Here is a 19,678-nt window from a genome sequence, read left to right as displayed (position 1 = left end):
CCTCTCCCATATACACTCTTGTTATTTACGAGTCAGTTAACTTTCGGTGTACCCAAATGATCATCTCCGCAATTCCTTCCAAAAAACGTAGGCTGTCTATGTGCACAGTGGGAGGGACAAGATATAGTTCCCATTTTGGGCACAGGGAGGGCAAAAATGTTTCACATGCCCACTTAAAATTGCTAAGGCTAGCTCCGCAACTTCAAGTCACTGTGCTGCCTTCTTCCCTGAATGAAACTAGAAGCAGATGGGAACAGACACTGCAATACATATGATCAGTGCCCCTGAAAAGAAATTATATAAGAGCTCTGATCAAAAATGTGGCAAAGTAATACTACTAAAATGGAGCACTTACTTTTCTTTTATGCCCTTTATGGTGAAGGGGAACTTTAGACTTTTATACCTTTAACTAAAAATGAAAAATCAAATGTCTCTGTAAAATACATATGAAAATTGTATGTGAATGGCCATCTGTTTCTTTGCTCTCACTACAGTGTGGTGTTATTGTTCAGAATAAATAGTGAAAATGCATTTCTAAGGTTGTTTTGAAAGATTTTTTTTTAAAAGTTGCTGGATCCTAGGTGTTTTAAGCCTCCGGATTCTAAACAGAGTCCCGTCAATGCCTCAATAAGAACATAAAAATGACCATACTGGGTCAAATCAATGGTCCATTTAGTCCAGTGTCCTGTCCTCTGACAGGGTCCAGTGCCAGATGCCTCAGAGGGAATGAACAGAACAGGACACTTTATTGAGTGATCATGCCCTTTGAGTTATCCATCCCCTGTTCTCTAGTCCTAGCAGTCAGAGGTTTAGGGACACCCCAAGGCATGGTGTTGCATCCTTGACCATCTTGGCTAATTTCCAGTGATGGACCAATTCTCCATGACCTTATCTAATTCTTGTTTGAACCCAGTTATACTTTCAGCCTTCACAATGCCCCCTGAAAATGAGCTCCACACGTTGACTGTGTATTGTGTGAAGACGACCTTCTTTATGATTGCTTAAAACCTACTGCCTATTAATTTCATTGGATGAACCCCGGTTCACATGTTATGTGAATGGGTAAACAGTTTCTTGTTCACTTTCTCCACACCATTCATGATTTTATAGACCTGTATCATATACTCCCTTAGTAATCTCTTTTCCAAGACCACTCCAATCCTTTTAATCTCTTCTCACATGGAATCTGTTCCACAGTCCTTATCATTTTTGTTGCCATTCTTTGTACTTTTTCCAATTCTAATATATCTTTTTTGAGATGGGGCAACCAGAACTGCATGGAGTATTCAAGGTATGGGCATACCATGGATTTATATTTTCATTATTATTATTATATATCCCTTTCCCAATGGTTCCTAAAATTGTTAGCTTTTTTGACTTCCACTGCACACTGAGCAGATTTTTTTCAGAGAACTATCCACGATGACCTCAAGATCTCTTTTTGAATGGTAACAGGTATAGGCCTTTCTGGATCTCCTAGGCATAACTAACAGTATGCACCAAAGGCTGTGAACCAGAGTAGGCCTGGTGTTGGCAGAATAGCAACACATTAGGTATTAGCTAACACTAAATAACCACATTCCTGACCCAATAGGATGGTACAGGAACAACCAGAGTTCTCAAGTAGCTACATAAACACATTCCTAGGAGATGGAATAGGGACACAGACCCCTTGTAAAATAAGGAAGGAATGACAGGATAAGGGATGAGGATGTTTCCTTTGAACTAGCAGGTACATGATACAGTATAATGAAGAAAAGCATATGGAATATAATATAATATAATATACAACATATATATATATATACACACACACACACACACACACACACACACTATATATATCAATATATAAAAGCAGAAGTCATAAGAGGGACATCTTGTGCTAGCTTAGGGGACAGCATCCTGATGTGCTGATTGCAGGGGCACACACATGTTAGTGTACCTGTAGCTCCTGTGGGGCACTAGTACCAGGCTTTGTTGAGAATAAACCTGGCCCAGCCCCTTTGCAACTTAACAGAGACTGTGGTCTTCCTTTATGGACAAAATCGAGATCTGATGAATTGCAAGCTGCAATTCACTGCAAGGGGAACTAACATTGGAGCTCCAGGAACAGCAGCACTAGCAGCATTAACTTATCAGCCTGAACAACACTCTGCAGTACAAACAACAGCAGCTAATTTAGACCTCATCATTTTGTATGAATAGTTGGGATTATGTATTCCAATGCACTTATGAACATTGAATTTCATCTGCCATTTTCTTGCCCCAGTCATCCCATTTTGTGAGACTCCTTTGTAACTCTTTGCAGTCTGCTTTGGACCTAACTTTAGTAATGTTGTACGATCTATAAACAACTTTGCCACCTCACTGTTCTCCCGTTTTTCCAGATCATATATGAATATGTTGAACACCCTCCGGGCCTGGAGTCCCTAAGCACAGTCTTGTGGTGCAATTCCTCTCTCTATCACCCTTTCCTGAGAGTTCAGACTATGCAGCCCAATGCCTCGCATCTTGGAACCAGTATTGACTCCTCAGACTCTCCCCATAGCTTAAATGCACACAAAGGCATAAGCCTTCTGGTTTACGTCTTTGAGGGGCATATGATAAGGTGTAGCACAAAACACATACAGACACTTTGCACAGGGTTCTGCAATGTTATTGCTTTCTCTCTTTAATGGGACAAGAAATAGAAAGATCTATACAAAAACAAACATCTATGCATTCCTGTGCCTCAGTTTCCTCTGCTCTGCAGAGCATTCTTTGGGCTGGGGTCAGGGTCTCCTGGAATTGTCCTGTGTTCATCTATTGTAATGCATTGCTTGTATGCTGAAACATGGAGCCTTCTCTCCCAGTTCAGCTTCTCTGACCTTGGCTGACTTATCCCCTTCCCCATCCAAACTTCCTGTCTCTCTCTCAGAATCTGATCCTGACACACAACTTGTTTGTTGTTTTTTTTTAAAGACTACCATTTACACCTTGGTATCTTTATTGTGGGTCTGGAGAGTGTAAATACAGGAAATATGCCTATGCTACATTATAGTGCCAACTAAGTAACATCTTGGCAGTCAAGCCTCAGTTACAATATGGACTAGCATTTGGGATGAGGTGGAGGGAAACGAGATATACTTTGCCATTGGGTTTCACAAATATTAGCTGAAAGCAGAAGAATTGTGAGATTCAGAGATCATGGGTTCCATTCCAGGCTCTGGAGGGAAGTGTTTCTAGTGGTCACTTTTCCTTATTCCCCCATACTCTAACCATTCTGCCCCATACCTTCCAAGCTGTTCATCTCTCACCCATCCCTGGCTTCTCAGCCTGATCCCATTTTCTCTGCCTACATAGTCCCAGTCCCCACATCTCAGGTTTCACATCCTAGTCCCAGTCCCCTTGCCCAGCTGACCTGCGTCTCCCGATCCGATTCCCCAGTCAGAGTCCCAGTCATTCCTCTGCTCCACATCTCCTCCAACTTCCAGTTCCAGACTCATTGCCCACCCAATCCCAACTGCCCATCTCAGCTCCTCGTCTGATCCATCTCTCACCTCCCTCACAGCATTATGTAGTTCTCCCCTGCACACTGGCTGATAGTTCCAGACTCACTCCCCAGCTTCCTCATCCAATATCAGTCACCACTCCTGACCTAGCAACCTGTCCTAATCTCTCTACATAGATTCCTTGCACCAGCTGCGTGTCAGACCTGCCTCCGCACTCACTCCACCTCCCATCCCCTCCCTATCTTCTCTCCCTTTACCCATTTTCCTCAATGGCTCTCAGTCTCCCCCTACACCTGCCTCACAGTCCCCATCTCCTCCCAGTCTCTTTGCCCAACAAGTTGCAGTTTGCCCTCTACCCGCTTATTTCTAGTCCCAATCCTAGCCCAACAACTCCCAGTCCCACCAAACTCCTTGTCCCAACCTATTTCTTTTTCACAGTCATGTTCTGGTCCTCTGTGCACTCAAGTCACGTGGCTTCCTCCTCTACAGTGCCTAGGTGCCAACGGGGGGGATTGTCATTCAGACCACAGCAGAGGCAGGCTTCCTGATCATACTGGCTCTCAGCAGCTAGGAGCTGCACCTTGGGCAGCAGCATGCTCAGTTGGGGAGACGGTGCATGAGCAGTTCAATCACACACAGGAGCTGTGAGGGGAAGGAGCATGGTCTGCGTGGATGGAATCTTCAAGGGTTTTAGCCGTTCAACCGTAAGAAGTCTCTACTGAGCATGTGCGATCTGCGATATTTCAACTATTATAATCAAGCCAAATTTTGGCAGATATTGATGGATACAGCAAAAGCTACCTGTCACAAAGGCACCCCCTTCCTAAATTTCAAACCCTTTCTCCAAAGCATAGGGATGCTAGAGCTTTTCAAAGAAAAGGTGGCCAAAAATTTTTAAAATGGGAAAACAATGTCTTTTCCCATGACAGCATTCTCTGAAACAGCTGAACCATTGTGGCTGAAATTTTCCAGAAAAATTCACCCTAAAACAGACACCGAGCATGGAAAATTTCAGCCCAAATGGTTAAATTTGGCAAAATTAAAAGCAACTGAAAAAATATCTTCTCATGGCAATTGTTGGGCATTAATTACAGGTGTAATGCTTGTTGGGCATTAATTACAGGTGTAATGTAATGCTACCAGCCCCACCTATAAGAATATTTAGCACACTCTTGCTGACTTTTTGTAAATGCACAGGAAAACTGCTTCCCTCTAGAAGCATCACATTTAGACAAGTGTTTCTAATGCTATGTACTGTAACCAAACTCCACCCTTTTCTCATTGTGTCTTTTCTTCTCTCTTTGTAAACCAGTAAGTCCTTATATATATATATTATATATATATATAAAATCATACAGTAACACTGACCCTTTATGAGGGAAGAGGCCAGTGCACTTGTGATTCATTAGCTCATTCCAACTGAACTTAAAAGAGGACACTTGGGCCATACTGGGGAACAAACTGGGAGAGTTAGAGAACTGGCAAGTCACTGTGAGAGAGTCAGGAAGTGGCAGCTGAGAGCTGCCAAAGACCCAGAGGAGAGAGAAGCAGCAGGAAGAGCTGGAAGGAGTTGCTTGGAGAGAGCTGAGTTTGCAAGGCAAGCAGTAACTGTGAGCTGTCCAGTGAAGAGCTTGGAGGAAAATTGTTGGTGAAAACAGATCAAAGTTGGGGATTCCAACAAGTGAAAGACTCAGACAGTGGCCCCTAGGAAAAGTGGAAGATCTAGGTTGGTTTGGGGAAGCCAAGCCCAGGAGCAAGATGATAGTTGTGATAGGGTGCATCCCCTGAGCACGGACAGAAGTGACAGGCTGGGAGACCTGCAGGATGGAACCCTGCAAGAGGGGAAGCCCTCAGGAAAAAGACATGAATGAAGGGCAGCAGGAAGACCAGTCACCCTCAGGCAGTGATATCTAGAGAGTGGGGTCCTGAAACAGGAGCCAAAGTCACTGAGAACACAGCCCTGCTATTGAGTTTCAGGTGGCTGACTTGCTGATATCATCCCTGGAAAGGGATTTGGGAGACACTTGCTGTATGTTTATTGTGTAAATTGGAAAATGGTTTTCTAAAAGGTTGGGGGGGGGGGAATATTGCACTGGCGCACATGAATAAATTATGCCCAGAGCTGGGCTTTACATTAGACAATGGGAGACTATGTTCCTTTCATGGGCAGGAGAAGGAGGGAAATTGAGGCAGGCATTCCTGTCTTGCTGCAGCCTGCTGCTGGAGGGCATTCCAGATGGGGCCACCTTATAACATTTTATAAATTTTATTCTATCTTCATCTCAGCTTTCACTCAAGGACCCTTGTACTCTGAAAGTAAGAGTAGTTCTTTGTATGATGACATCTTCTTTAAGAGAGGAACAGATAATTCATATAAAGCTGAAACCTCTAACAGATTAAGTAGATTCAAATTTTCACATCCTTTACACTTGGAAAGACATTCTTTCATAGGAAGATGTCACTTGGTCAGCAACAATGTATGGATCTCCTTATTGCCAGTCATTTAATCGACCAAACCATTCTTAGCCTCCGCACCTTTTATGACATCTGCAGCTATTGACTGTAGAATCTTTGTTTATCTAATATGCATGAAAGACTTTCATAACTCAGTTATGGTGCACCACAAAGACAGATGACAGGGCTGAGCTACTGAGATCATCACCATGATAAATATCTTTCCACTGATTATGTTGTTTGAGATTCTTCAGTGCCAGACATGCTGTGCACAGAATTTAAATTCAAAGGCAATGCATGATATGCTGTACAAAACTAGATATCTTGAGGCATGTAATGAGATAACATCTATTACCATAAATTACAAAGTGATTTACACGTAAACGAGGGTTGTCATGAAATTTAATTTTAATGGCTTGATAATCAAGTAAGAAACACAATAATTACCATAACTAAGTTTTTCAATAAATTAAAATCACTGCTGCTGGCAATACATTATTTTTGTTAACATACATACTACAGCTCCTTTCAAGAGCTCTGTCTGATACATTCTGCTATTTTAATTTTGTAGTAACCACCAAACGACTATGACAAATAAGTTGTTACTACTGATTACATTCATCACATTTCAACTCTCTTACAAAAAAGATCCTCAATAGTCTCCTGTAGAGTTGAGCTGCACCATCTCCTACATTAAAGAAAACTAATGTAACAGCTAAACAGCATTAGGGGACGCAGAAAGACTACAAAATGATACTACTAAGGTTATAGCCAAATGTGGAATTTTCGTGCAGATACAGTGTCACACACTTTAAATGGTAAAGTTAGAATCTAATGTACAAGTGATTTTCTCAAAAAACTTTGCAAATGGGAGACTCCGGTCACATAGAAAAGTGATTTAAGACAAATTTGCCCAAAACCATGTATATAAAATAAAACCCATATCTCTCGCTATCATGAGATGTGTATTCAACTGAGTAGGTTCACAAAATAGACACACATCATTCTAGTACAACAAACATATTTTAATTAACTGAGGCTACTATACACATCACTCAGTCTACCCAGAAGTTCACCAGCATCAATTACAACCCCTCACTCAAGCCACCAGTGACGTAAATAATAACTTTCAATGTATATATTAGAGCCGGAAGAAACTTAGCTATTAAAGTTTGATGAGCGGCAAAATATATTTTGTGTTCTTTTGCAGCACTTGAGAGCATCTTTCCAATGAAGCCAAAACATTATCAACTGAAATTGTAAGCCAAGACACACTCCTCTCCCAAGGATCCCACTACTTTCATCCACTGGATGGTTTGGTGGCCTGCAATCCTGGCCCCTCCCCTCCAACTAATATTTTATAAAGGGGTCAGAGAGCACCGAACTCTCCAGTAAAACAGTATATTCCAAGTGTACCTGGCCTCCAAATGAAGAAAGTGGCCATCTCATAATAGCAGGACCCATAGGAACATTTTGAATCCCACAGCTACTGAAAAGGGAAGTATGAAGTGCACTCCCAAGAAGATATCATGGGATTTGGGCAAAGGATAAAAAGCATATACCTGCCAGCTCCGCAGCCACAAAGATGAACAATAAGAAGATAAGAATGACCACAGTGGATCAGACCAATGGTCTACCTAGCCCAGAGTCCTGTCTTCCAAGAGTGGCCAGTGCCAGAATCTTCAGATGAACAGGGTGCTTTATCGAGTGACTCACCCTGTCATCCAATCCAGGCTTCTAGTAGTCAGAGGTTTAGGGAAATCCAGATCATGGAGTTATGCCCCTGACCATCTTGGCTATTAGCCACTGATGGACCTATCCTCCATAAACTTATCTAATTCTTTTCTGAACCCAGTTACACTTTTGGCCTTCACAACATCCCCTGGCAACAAGTTCCACAGGTTCACCATGTATTGTGTGAAGAAGTACTTCCTTATGTTTGTTTTAAACCTGCTGCCTATTAATTTCATTGCGTGAACCCTGGTTCATGTGTTATGTGAAGGGATAAACAACATTTCCTTCACACCATTCATGATTTTATGATTCTATCGTATCCCCCTTATTATCACTTTTCCAAGACGAATAGTCCGTGTCTTTTTAATTTCTCCTCATGGGAAGCTTTCCATACCCCTAATCACTTTTGTTGCTCTTCTCTGTACCTCTTCCAATTTTTTTTTTTATACACACACACACCCCTACCATTTTTTGAGATGAGGCGACCAGAACTGTTTGCAGTATACAAAGTGTGGGCATGCCATGGATTTATAAACTGGCATTATGATATTTTCTGTTTTATCTATCCCTTTCCTAATGGTTCCTAACACTGTTAGCATTTTTAACTCCTGCTGCACACTGAGCTTATGTTTCCAGAGAACTATCCACGATGACACCAAGCTCTCTTTCTTGAATGGTAACAGCTAATTTAGATCCCACTATTTTGTATGTATAGTTGGAATTATGTTTTCCAATGTGCAATACTTTGCACTTAACATTGAATTTAATCTGCCATTCTCTTGCTCAGTCACCCAGTTTTGTGAGAACCCCTTGGTAACTCTTCGCACTCTGCTTTGGACTTAACTAGCTTGAGCAATTTTGCATGGTCTGCAAATTTTGACACCTCACTGTTTACCCCCCTTTCCAGATCATTTATGAATATGTTGAAGAGCAATGTTTCCAGTACCGATCCTTAGGGGACCCTGACATTTACTTCTCTCCACTGTGAAAACTGACCATTTATTCCAACCCTCTGTTTCCTATTTTTTAACCAGTTTTAGCTGATCCACGAGAGGACCTTTCCTCTTATCCCATAACTGTTTACTTTGCTTACGAGCCTTTGCTGCGGGACCTTGTCAAAGGCTTTCTGAAAGTTCAAGTACATTATATCCACTAGTCCACATGTTTGTTGTCACTGTCAAGGAATTCTAATAGATTTTTAAGGTATAATTTCCCTTTATAAAAGCTCTGTTGGCTCTTCCCCAACATATTTCATTCATCTATGAGTCTGATAATTGTGTTCTTTAGTATAGTTTCAACCAATTTGCCTAGTAATTAAGTTAGGCTTACTGGCCTATAATTGCCAGGATCACCTCTGGAACCTTTTTAAAAATCGGTGTTACATTATCTACCAACCAGTCATGTATTACAGATGCTGATTTAAGTGTTATATACCATAGTTGGTAGTTCTGCAATTTCATATTTGAGTTCCTTCAGAACTCTTTGGTGAATACCATCTGGTCCTGATGACTTATTACTTATTTAATTTATCACTTTGTTCCAAAACCTCCTCTAGTGAGACCTCAATCTGGAACCATTCCTCAGATTTTGTCATCTAAAAAGAATGACTCAGGTGTGGGAATCTCTCTCACATCCCCTGCAATGAAGACCAATGGAAAGAATTCATTTAGATTTTCTGCAATGGCCTCATCTCCTTTGAGTGCTCCTTTAGCATCTTGATCATCCAGTGGCTGCACTGTTTAGCAGTTTCCTGCTTCTCATGTACTTACACAAAAATGAACAGCAATTGTTTTTTCTTTTACTAGTTGCTCTTCTAATTCTTTTTGGCCTACCTAGATTCATAGATACTAAGGTCAGAAGGGACCACTCTGATCATCTAGTCCGACCTCCTGCACAGCGCAGGCCACAGAATGTCACCCACCACTCCTATGAAAAACCTCACCCATGTCTGAGCTATTGAAGTCCTCAAATCATGGTTCAAAACTTCAAGGAGCAGAGAAGCCTCCCTCCAGTCAACCATGCCCCATGCTACAGAGGAAGGCGAAAAACCTCCAGGGCCTCTCCAATCTGCCCTAGAGGAAAATTCCTTCCCGACCCCAAATATGGCAATCAGCTAAACCCTGAGCATATGGGCAAGATTCACCAGCCAGATACCCAGGAAAGAATTTTCTATAGTAACTCAGATCCCATCCATCTAATATCCCATCTCAGGGGATTTGGCCTATTTACCCTGAATATTTAAAGATCAGTTACTTACCAAAATCCCATTATCCCATCTAATTTACTCCTGGAGGAATTCTGTGCCACTGTGCGTGCAGAATTTCCTTTCCCTCACAGAAATGGGCTGCAGTGCTGCTAGCAGCCACTAAGGACCATTGGACCCAGCAGAGCCCAACTTCCACATAGAAGACACTGCTTGGGGGAGGGGGAGGAGGAGGGGAAGGAAGATAGAGGGTTCCTGGCAGCTGGAGTTTCTCAGCATGCCCTGAGGGAAGGAGAAGGTGGTGCACAGGAAACACTGTGCTACTCTGGGACCAAGCATCAGGCTGTTTCTCCCTCTGGATCCCTGGGCTCTGCGGGAGGAGTGGATGGATGCCTGGGCAAGGAGGGCCCCACGGTTGGGGTCTTGGGGGTGGGGGGTATCTGAGCCGGGGGCCCCCACTGCTGGGCTTGGGGGGAGGGGTTGTGGCTATGGCTATCTGGGCCACAGGGGCCCAGCGGCTAGGCTCTGCTGGGGAGGAGTTGTGGGTGTCTGGCCCTCCGGCTGGGCTTGGGGGGAAGGGAGGGGACAGAGAAACAGGAACCGGGTTGTCATAGGGGTTTCTTTAACTCTACTCCTGGAGGAATTTTTGTTTGTGTGTCTGTATAGTTACAAACATATTTGCTGACAGGTATTTTGAAATAAATTATCAAAATAATTGAAACTGGCGTAATTATATAGTGTTATTGTGACAAATAAAAGTTGCCGAATTTTAAAATATTGTGTGCAGAATTTAATTTTTTGGCGCAGAATACTCCCAGGAGTACAAATTATACTTTTACACTTGATTTGCCAGAATTTATGTTTCTTTCCATGTTCCTCAGATAGAAGAAGCATGCTAACTGGTCACCACTGAACTGCTGGTCATTTCTCCAAGACAAAGGGGATAAGAAATAGAAATTAAGTTGATATATATAACTTGATAAGACAAGTATATTCCTCATATTTCCTTATTCTACATATAAGAAAAAAGGAACATGCTCTCACAGATGCTATTGTCATGTAACTCTTAAATATTTATTTAATGGTAACCACTGAACATTCCATATACAAATGTATGTTTTTTCAAACTACAATGGCCATCCTGTAACCTTCATTAGTTACTCAGAGAATGATTAGCCATAGTAGAGTAGTATTGTAGCACTAAGGAGCCCCCAGGATTGCATTATTTTGCAGAATAAGACACTTGTAATAAATTAAAACACTAACTGTAACGGTGGCTGGGAAGGGAGGGAACTGCACACTTTTCTTAAAACACCAGATAAATAAAGTGGAATGATACATGAGTGCTTATGCTTTCCACAGCCTATTTCAAGTAGTAGTAGTGCATTGTAACAGGGTCCACATGGCCAGTTAGTATGGCAGGCTAGTATAATGTAGATTTATACCCTGGCTGGCCAAGCAATAAATCTCTATATAGACAAGCCCTGAAGGAGGGGCTGGAGAGTGAGGGGAATGCATAGGGATAAAACAGAAGAGAAATGAGGGAAATGTTAATGATGGGTGACAAAGGAAATAATGGAGATACTGGGGATGGAGAAAGAACAAGGAATTAAAAATTTACTGGAGATGAATATGTCAAACACCTAATCAGATATTAAAAAAGGGTAGTCCAGAAGACAGAAAAAAAGGGACAAGTGAGAATCCAGTGTCAAGGCTCTGTTGGGAAGCGCAGTCCCTGGACAACCAGGAAGACTGAAAAAGGCTAATTTCTGCATTTTTCATACTGTCCTCTGGGTAGTAAAATCTGTCTTCTCACTGAAGCCGTTTGGTAATCTTCTCAGGGCCTTCTTAAATGCAACTTAAGTTTGTCTATATTTTCAATTATATTATCTATAGAACTATGGAAACAAAGTAGGAGCTATGAAGTAATGCTTACAATTAAAAGTACTTATCCTGTGAAACAGAAGATGAACTAATACAAAATACACATAGTAATGTGCAATTTATAACCCAGATTACAACATTCAAATATTTTATGATGGGACTAAAATTACATTATTGTGATAGGAGTATATAATATGAACATTTAAACATGGAACAAGCTGTGAAGTTTTTCCTTGATAAATGATCCTACTGGAGGAGTAAAGTACTTGGAAATGTTTACATCTGTTATGATATTGGCATTTCAGACTATTTAAATTAAAGTTATTAAACTTAAATAAAAAAAAAGGAGCCACTTATTCAAACTTATCGACCCAATAAAGGGTCATTGTGCTGTAGACCTATTTTTAAAAGGTGTTTATAGTATTCACAGTCAAGCAGGAAGGGCATACTAAGGGTAGGGGGGGCCACAAGGATCAGTTCTGGGTCCAATTCTCTTCAATATCTTCATCAATGATTTAGCTAATAGCATAGAGCATACACTTGTAAAGTTTGTGGACGATACCAAGTTGGCAGAGGTTACAAGTGCTTTGGAGGGTACAATTAAAATTAAAAATGATCTGGACCATTCAGAAATGGTCTGAAGTAAATAGGATGAAATTCAATAAGGACAAATGCAAAGTACTCCACTTAGGAAGGAACAATCAGTTGCACATATACAAAATGGGAAAGACTGCCTAGGAAGGAGTACTGCGGAAAGGGATCTGGAGGTCATAGTGGATCACAAGCCAAATAGGAGTCAACAAAGTAACACTGTTGCAACAAAAAAAAGGGGGGGGGGAGAGTAGGGAGTGGAAGACATCATTTTGGGATGTATTAGCAGGAGTGTTGTAAGCAAGACACGAGAAGTAATTCTTCCACTCTACTCCATGCTGGTTAGACCTCAGCTGGAATATTGTGTCCAGTTCTGGGCACCACATTTCAAGAAAAATGTGGACAAATTGGCGGAAGTACAGAGAAGAGCAACAAAAAGGAGTAAAGGTCTAGAAAACATGACCTATGACGGAAGATTGAAAAAATTGAGTTTGTTTAGTCTGGAGAAGAGAAGACAGAGGGGCCATGATAACAGTTTTCAAGTACATAACAGTTTGTTAGAAGGAGGAGGGGAAAAAACATTGTTCTTAACCTCTGAGGACAGGACAAGAAACAATGAGCTTAAATTGCAGCAAGGGTGGTTTAGGAAAAACTCTAACTAACTGTCAGGGTGGGTAAGCACTGGAATAAATTGCCTAGGGAGGTTGTAGAATCTCCATCTCTGGACATTTCTAAGAACAGGTTAGACAAACACCTGTCAGGAATGGTCTGGATAATACTTAGTCCTGCCCTGAGTGCAGGGGATTGGACTAGATGACCTCTCAAAGTTCCTTCCAGTTCTATGATTCTATTCCTACAATTAATTATTTTATGCCACCCAAATCTGCTGGCTCTTCACAGAAGATGTAGAAAGATTTAGTCCTTACTCCAAAGAGCTTACAGGATTTTTTAAAATACGACTGAGGTTCAGAAACAATATGGAAGGGATGTGACAAGGAAGGGCAAGGGACACAGCAGCACAATCACACATTTACTATGGTTAGGCATGGCATATCTTGGTGATTGTCTAAGTTTTTTCTTTTTATCTTTTTCATTAAACATAAGGAACACAAGACTGCATATTATTGTCTTATTTAATGCAGAGACCATGGAAGAGGTGAATTCTATAAGAAACAAATGGCAAAAGTGCAGCTTCAATTTGAGACAATGGATTTCCTGAATGCTGTGGCTCTGGAGTCACTCAGGCTGACAACACCCAATAATTTCAACACTGACATAAAAAGATGAATCTTCATATTCAGTTCAGGATTTTGTGGCCAACATGAGGGTTATAGGGCTGTCCCAGGTAGCTGCAGATTCAGCTTTGGATCTAGTGTTTGGGTTAGAATTAGAGGGCCGGATAATGTATTCCTCTCATGGAAAAACATAGGCTCCAATAGTTTGAAAATGTACTGCTATTCTCCTGGAGGAGTGAGGAACTTATTCTGATGATCTGCCACTATCAATGGTATTGGAGTGTTTCCCCTTTGATAGTTTCATCCTCACAAGTAATCTTGGTTTAATAATGATTTGTGAGGTGCACGACAGCCAAAGAGCTAATGGCAGAAATTCTGGGCCAAAGACGACGTATTGGGACAAATGTTTCCTAAGGTCTTGAGGTATAGTTGTGTGAGAGGCAAAGCATCTGCAACCTCTTGAGAAGAACCACCATTCCATATGGTAGAGGAACTGTTTAATGAAATTTGCCTTCTCACAGGGGCTGATTTTGACTACCCCTCACTAAGAGCAAATTTCTGGTTATTTTGCAGAGAAAATTACTTGGATTAAGACTAAGCTGCCCACATCAATGACAGTAAAATAGGATATTGAGAAGTTGAACGCCAAAAGTTATCTTGGTTTAGAACTGTGGTTTTCACTGTGGTTCTGGATGTGATCAGAAAATTCTATTCCACACCCTGTTTGGACATTCTGTCTTCTTCGCTGATGAAAGCTTAAAGGGAAGTGCTGGGTCCTTTAGAGGCAGACTGTAAATCCCACCTTTAAGAAGGGCAGAATACTGAGAGCTCTTAAGGAAGGAAGTGCATATCTTAACTTAAAAAAACCCATCACTTGATGTTGACACTTGTCAGTTATCAACCTGCATCTCATCTTCAATTTTTGTTTCAGAGTATGGAGAAGATGGTGAACACCTTTCAGAAAGAGCCAGATTCCCCTACCATCAACCGAGGAAACCTTTTTTTGCCTAAATTCCTGAAGTACTCTGTGTAGATTGTGACAGGGTCAGGCCAGATGGCTACAGGAGAGTAATAGAAGGCAGATATATTAGCCCCAGGTTAAGTAGGTCCCTTTTTCCTGGGTAAGGTAACAGGGAAGGTTCCAGAACAATCAGGAACTTTCTAGAAACAATTAAGGCAGACAGGCTGATTCGAACACCTGCAGCCAATCAAGAAGCTGCTAGAATCAATTAAGACAGGCAGGCTGGGCACCTGGGTTTTAAAAGGAGCTCACTTCAGTTTGTGGTGTGTGTATGCAAGGAGCTGGGAGCAAGAAGCTGAGAGTGAGAAGGCATACTACTGGAAGACTGAGAAGTACAGGCATTACCAGACATCAGGAGGAAGGTCCTGTGGTGAGAATAAAGAAGATGTTGGGAGGAGGCCATGCGGAAGTAGCCCAAGGAGTACAGCTGTTACAGGAGCCACTGTAGACAGCTACAATCCACAGGCCCTGGGCTGGAACCCGGAGTAGAGGGCGGGCCCGGGTTCCCCCCCAATCCTCCATCCCCCCCCAACTCCCTACTTAATACCGGAGGAGTTGACCTGGACGGTTGGTTCCATCAAAGGGGAAGGTCTCTGGCTTGTTTCCCCCGATCCACTAGGTGGATCAGCAGAGACTGCGGGGATTGTTCTTCTTCCTTTTCCCCATGCTGAACAGTGACGAGGCTAACTGAGTGAACGGCAAATTTAAGCCACGAAAATGGCCAAATGAGGGCTGCCATGAACCTCTGAGGCGAGCAAATCTGCCAATAAGCGCAGGACCCACCAAGGCAGAGGAGGAACTTTGTCACAAAACTCATTCCTCCAACTCACACCAACTCACCTCTCTCCACAACCTGGGAGGAGGAAGGGGGGAACAAATATGTAATTGATGGCTATTTTGGTAGAGGGACAGTTTGGAGGGCTGGATATTTTACTCAGAGAATATAATATTTAGTTGTATGTGAGGCATAAACTTTTTGAGGAAGCCTCTTGATAATATTTCAGCATCACAACATTGATTTTCCCCCAATGATAAAATAAATTCACTTCTTATAAGCATCACAGAAGAAGTGGGGTCTTAGGAAACATTTGATTGATAGGGTAATGGTCTCAGCACCATTTATTAATTGTTTAGGACTGTGTCCATTATGTGCCATGCACTTTCCAGATTTTAAAGAAGGATGGTACCTTCCCTTAGGAACAAACAGTCTAACAACCGTGAAGTGGACAGGTTAGGAAAGGGGATGGGAATACATCTAAGAGCTCTTGCCTAGATAAGTGCCCAAAGAAATGAATGAAGGGAACAGACTGCAGAGCTACCCTACTGTAATTGCTCTTGTTTTCTCTTTCTCTGTTTCCATCTTCTTTTGTCTATTTCTCCTTTTCCCAGAATGGTTGTTATGGCAGAAGTGAACTGAATGAAGAAAGGTCTATTCTGTGCAAAGATTATATATCCACGAATTAAATCTATTTCAATAAATAAAAACGGAGGTTTCAACATCAAAATACGCTGTGTTTAAAGAGCCATTATATTATAAAAGTTTTAGGAAAACATAGCCAGTCAATCCAACAGTCCATGTCATTTGTACAATGCTGAACCCATTCTTTCACTCCACAAGTAACAATCACCTTGTACTCTGCAATTAATTTTACTGGAAGAAAACTGCAGACAAAATAAATTACACCGAGAAATTCTTAGCACTCAAAGATGCATCTTCAGAGAAACAAAAATAGACTACAGTCTCTGAAACTGTACAAAGATTTAAAAAAAATGAATAGTTCACAAAAGTTGAGAGAATAAAGCTATAGCAGTATCTCTTTAATGCCAAAAGCACTTACCGCTGACATTCCCCCGCATGCAGAACTAGGTCTTCATTGTTTTTAGCACTAACAGTCAGCTCCTGTTCAGTTGAATTGAAGACATCAAGGAGTAAATGGCATTGTCGGGTGCTGTTTGGAAAAGAAAAATAAATTAATACTGTAGCTTTAGTAACACATAATAGAGTATTTGAATTACATATATTATTAAATCTTTCCAATTATATTTACCCTCATCTATTCCAATTACAGTATCTTAATTTTCCTCTAAAACTAACTCTGAAACCTTGTTGAAATTTTAAAAAAGCATGCATAGTTGAACAAGAGCAGAATTTCATTATACTTATGATCTGCACATGTCTATGTCACCAATCTAGTGGAATCACTCCTAAGTATCCTCAAAAGTACCAAGTACAATCCAGCACCACCTTTATTAGCAGACTGCCTCCATTAAACAATGGATTTTTTGTCAATTCTTTGAATGCTCGTTTAAGACAGTTTTAATATACATGAGTTTGTTGACAAACTCCATTTAAGATCCAAACTACTAGGATCAGTGCTGTTTCAGAGAAAATGAAGAAAGACAGCACAATCAGCTGGAAACAAGGAGGAAAGCCAACAGCATGTTATAAACCCACCCAATTTTCTACAAACCACTAGCATGCACTTCATGAACAATTGATTCAGAGACCAAAGTGGGAACCATCTAGAACATCTTTTGCAGAATTGTTCATTATTGTATGTTTACTAGAATTTTGTTCAGTTGAGTTTTTAGAAGTCTTAAGAAATGGAGCTTCAAAATTTAACTTTTGATCTTCACTGAAAAATCAGTCCCTGCAGGCTATAAACTATATTTGTTGCTCTTCTCTCTGAACCCCCTCCAAATTGTCTGTGTCTAATAATTAGGGATTCAGAAGTGCACTGGAATGTCCACATCCCTGAGCGATGTGGTTATATCTACATAAGCTCCAGTGTAGACAGCGCTATGTTGGCAGGAGAGCTTCTCCCGTCACCATAGCTACCACTTCTCACGGAGGTAAATTAACTACACTGACAGAAGCACCTCTCCCCACACTGGCGTAGCGGTGTCTTTACTAAAGTGCGACAGTGGCACTGGGGCAGCTTTTTAAACGTAGACCAGCCTTAAGTTTCTTGTTATGTCTACTATGACTAATGAGAGAAAAAATTGTTATATAATTGTATCAGAACCCTAAGGACGGAGTAGAATGGATGGAGCTTTGACATTACCAAGGGTCAATCTGGACTGATGGACAGCTGTGGTCCCCTCAATTCCCCAACTTGGGGTGCCTTTTACACTGTTTCGCTGTGAGAGCAACCACTCCTGGTCTACTCTCATACAGCCTCCAGCATCTAAATCACTCCCAGCTATATTGTATGAGTGCTATAGCCAGCCACTCTTGAATTACACTGCAGGGTAACATCAGCAAACTCCCAATCCCAGACATTCCCCCAGAAATGTGTGTCTTGTACTACCCAGAACCCTTCTGCACAATAAAGCTCATATAAAGTCCATAATTTCATTAATGGAAAATGACATGCATAAATCTTGTTTTCCCAAATGGAATTTCCCAAACATTTCAATCCAAACAAACTGGTTTAGATAAAAACAACAAAACAAATTTATTAACTACAAAAAGATTTTAAATGACAACAAGTAATGAGACAAGTCAGAATTGGTTACAAGGAAATAAAAGGTAAAACACAACTAACACCTCACTTAACAAGCTATGTAAATACAAAGCAAAAGGTCTCTCTCGCCACATTTTCCAACAGTCTTACTAATTGAACCTCTTTCATTCAGGATCTCCCCCCATTTCCCAGTTCAATGCTGCTTGCTTTGTTCTTCAGGGGTTGATGCTGCCATGGGTAGACAGCAAGGGTGAGATGATTTGGGACATATGTCCTTTCCCCTTATAGCCCTTCCTCTTATGCAAGAATCATCTCCAGCTGATGTTCAGGAGACAGAAAAACTGCATGGCCAGGACCATTAAGCTATTTCTTTGTCAAAATGTAGATCTTTTGCCCACACCCTTTCTACTGCAAAGAGTGGCCACTTAATCAGGTGATGGTGAATTTGATCTTGTTGACACCTAGCTGAGGCATTGGCTAGCCTTTCGTCTCTGCGGAACTTATCACTGCCCTCCAGAACATGTCCTGGTAATATCGTACAATGGAATCTTATCTTTTTACATACAATGTTGCCATACATATTTTACCAGGACAATAATAATCAGCAAATCATGAGTTTTTAATCAATACTGTATCTACTATATTTTACACAAAATTTAGCATAATCTCTTAAAAGGGGTGACCATAGATGTACAGACTGTCACATAAGTCACTGGTGATTGAAGGGAGTGGCTAGTAAGTAAAATTGACTGTCACTGGTCCTTGAAAATATAAGAGTGGGTGGAGTTCTGAATTGTCAAGTAGGAGTGGGATTGGTTGATAGAAATTTCTGGAAGCCAGGTGGGACATCTAACATGGTTCTATATAAAGAGGGCCCTATCAAATTCATGACCATGAAAAATGCATCCCAGACCGTGAAATCTGGTCTTGTGTGCTTTTATCCTATACTATACAGATTTCATGGGGGAGACCAGCCTTTCTCAAATTGGGGGTCCTGACCCAAAAGGGAGTTGAGGGGAGTCACAAAGTTATTTTAGGAGGGTCGCAGCATTGCTACCCTTACCATATCATGCCACCCTTACTTCTGCGCTGCTGCCTTCAGAGCTGGATGGCCAGAGAGTGGTGGCTGCTGATTGAGGGCCCTGCTCTGCAGGCAGCAGCGCACAAGTAAGGGTGGCAATACCATACCATGTCATCCTTACTTCTGCGCTGCTGCTGGCAGCAGCTCTGCCTTCAGAGCTGGGCTCCCAGCCAGCCACCACTGCTCTCCAGCTGCCAGCTCTGAAGGCAGCATCGCCTTCTGCAGTAAGGGTACTGCAGAACTGCATCTCCTCCTACAATAACCTTCTGACCACTCCACAACTCCTTTTTGGGTCAGGATCTCTACAATTACAACACCGTGAAATTTCAGAATTAAATAGCTGAAATCATGAAATTTACTATTTTTAAAATCCTGTGACCGTGAAATTGACCAAAATGCCCTGTGAATTTGGTAGGGCCCTATATATATTAGTGGCAGAGCTCCAACCTTGTCCCCCGTTTCCAGGCAATTTATGCTCGCTTCAGAGGCTCATTGCAACCCTCCACGTAGCCCT

General features: G+C 41.5%; 1 protein-coding gene across 5 annotated transcripts in view; it reads right to left on the bottom strand.

Moving 5' to 3' along the window:
* TRAPPC9 (trafficking protein particle complex subunit 9) overlaps nucleotides 1-19,678 on the bottom strand; it is an 874,505-nt gene that overhangs the window by 502,370 nt on the left and 352,457 nt on the right. For all 5 annotated transcript variants that reach the window (XM_043507302.1, XM_043507301.1, XM_038389963.2 and 2 more), the window contains exon 19: nucleotides 16,455-16,565. In XM_043507302.1, the coding sequence (XP_043363237.1) occupies nucleotides 16,455-16,565 (111 nt within the window). The remainder of the gene's footprint in view (nucleotides 1-16,454; nucleotides 16,566-19,678) is intronic.

The sequence above is a fragment of the Dermochelys coriacea genome, chromosome 2 (assembly GCF_009764565.3).
Source record: "Dermochelys coriacea isolate rDerCor1 chromosome 2, rDerCor1.pri.v4, whole genome shotgun sequence".
Classification (NCBI taxonomy): Eukaryota; Metazoa; Chordata; order Testudines; family Dermochelyidae; genus Dermochelys; species Dermochelys coriacea.
This window is presented reverse-complemented; position numbering and strand designations above follow the sequence as displayed.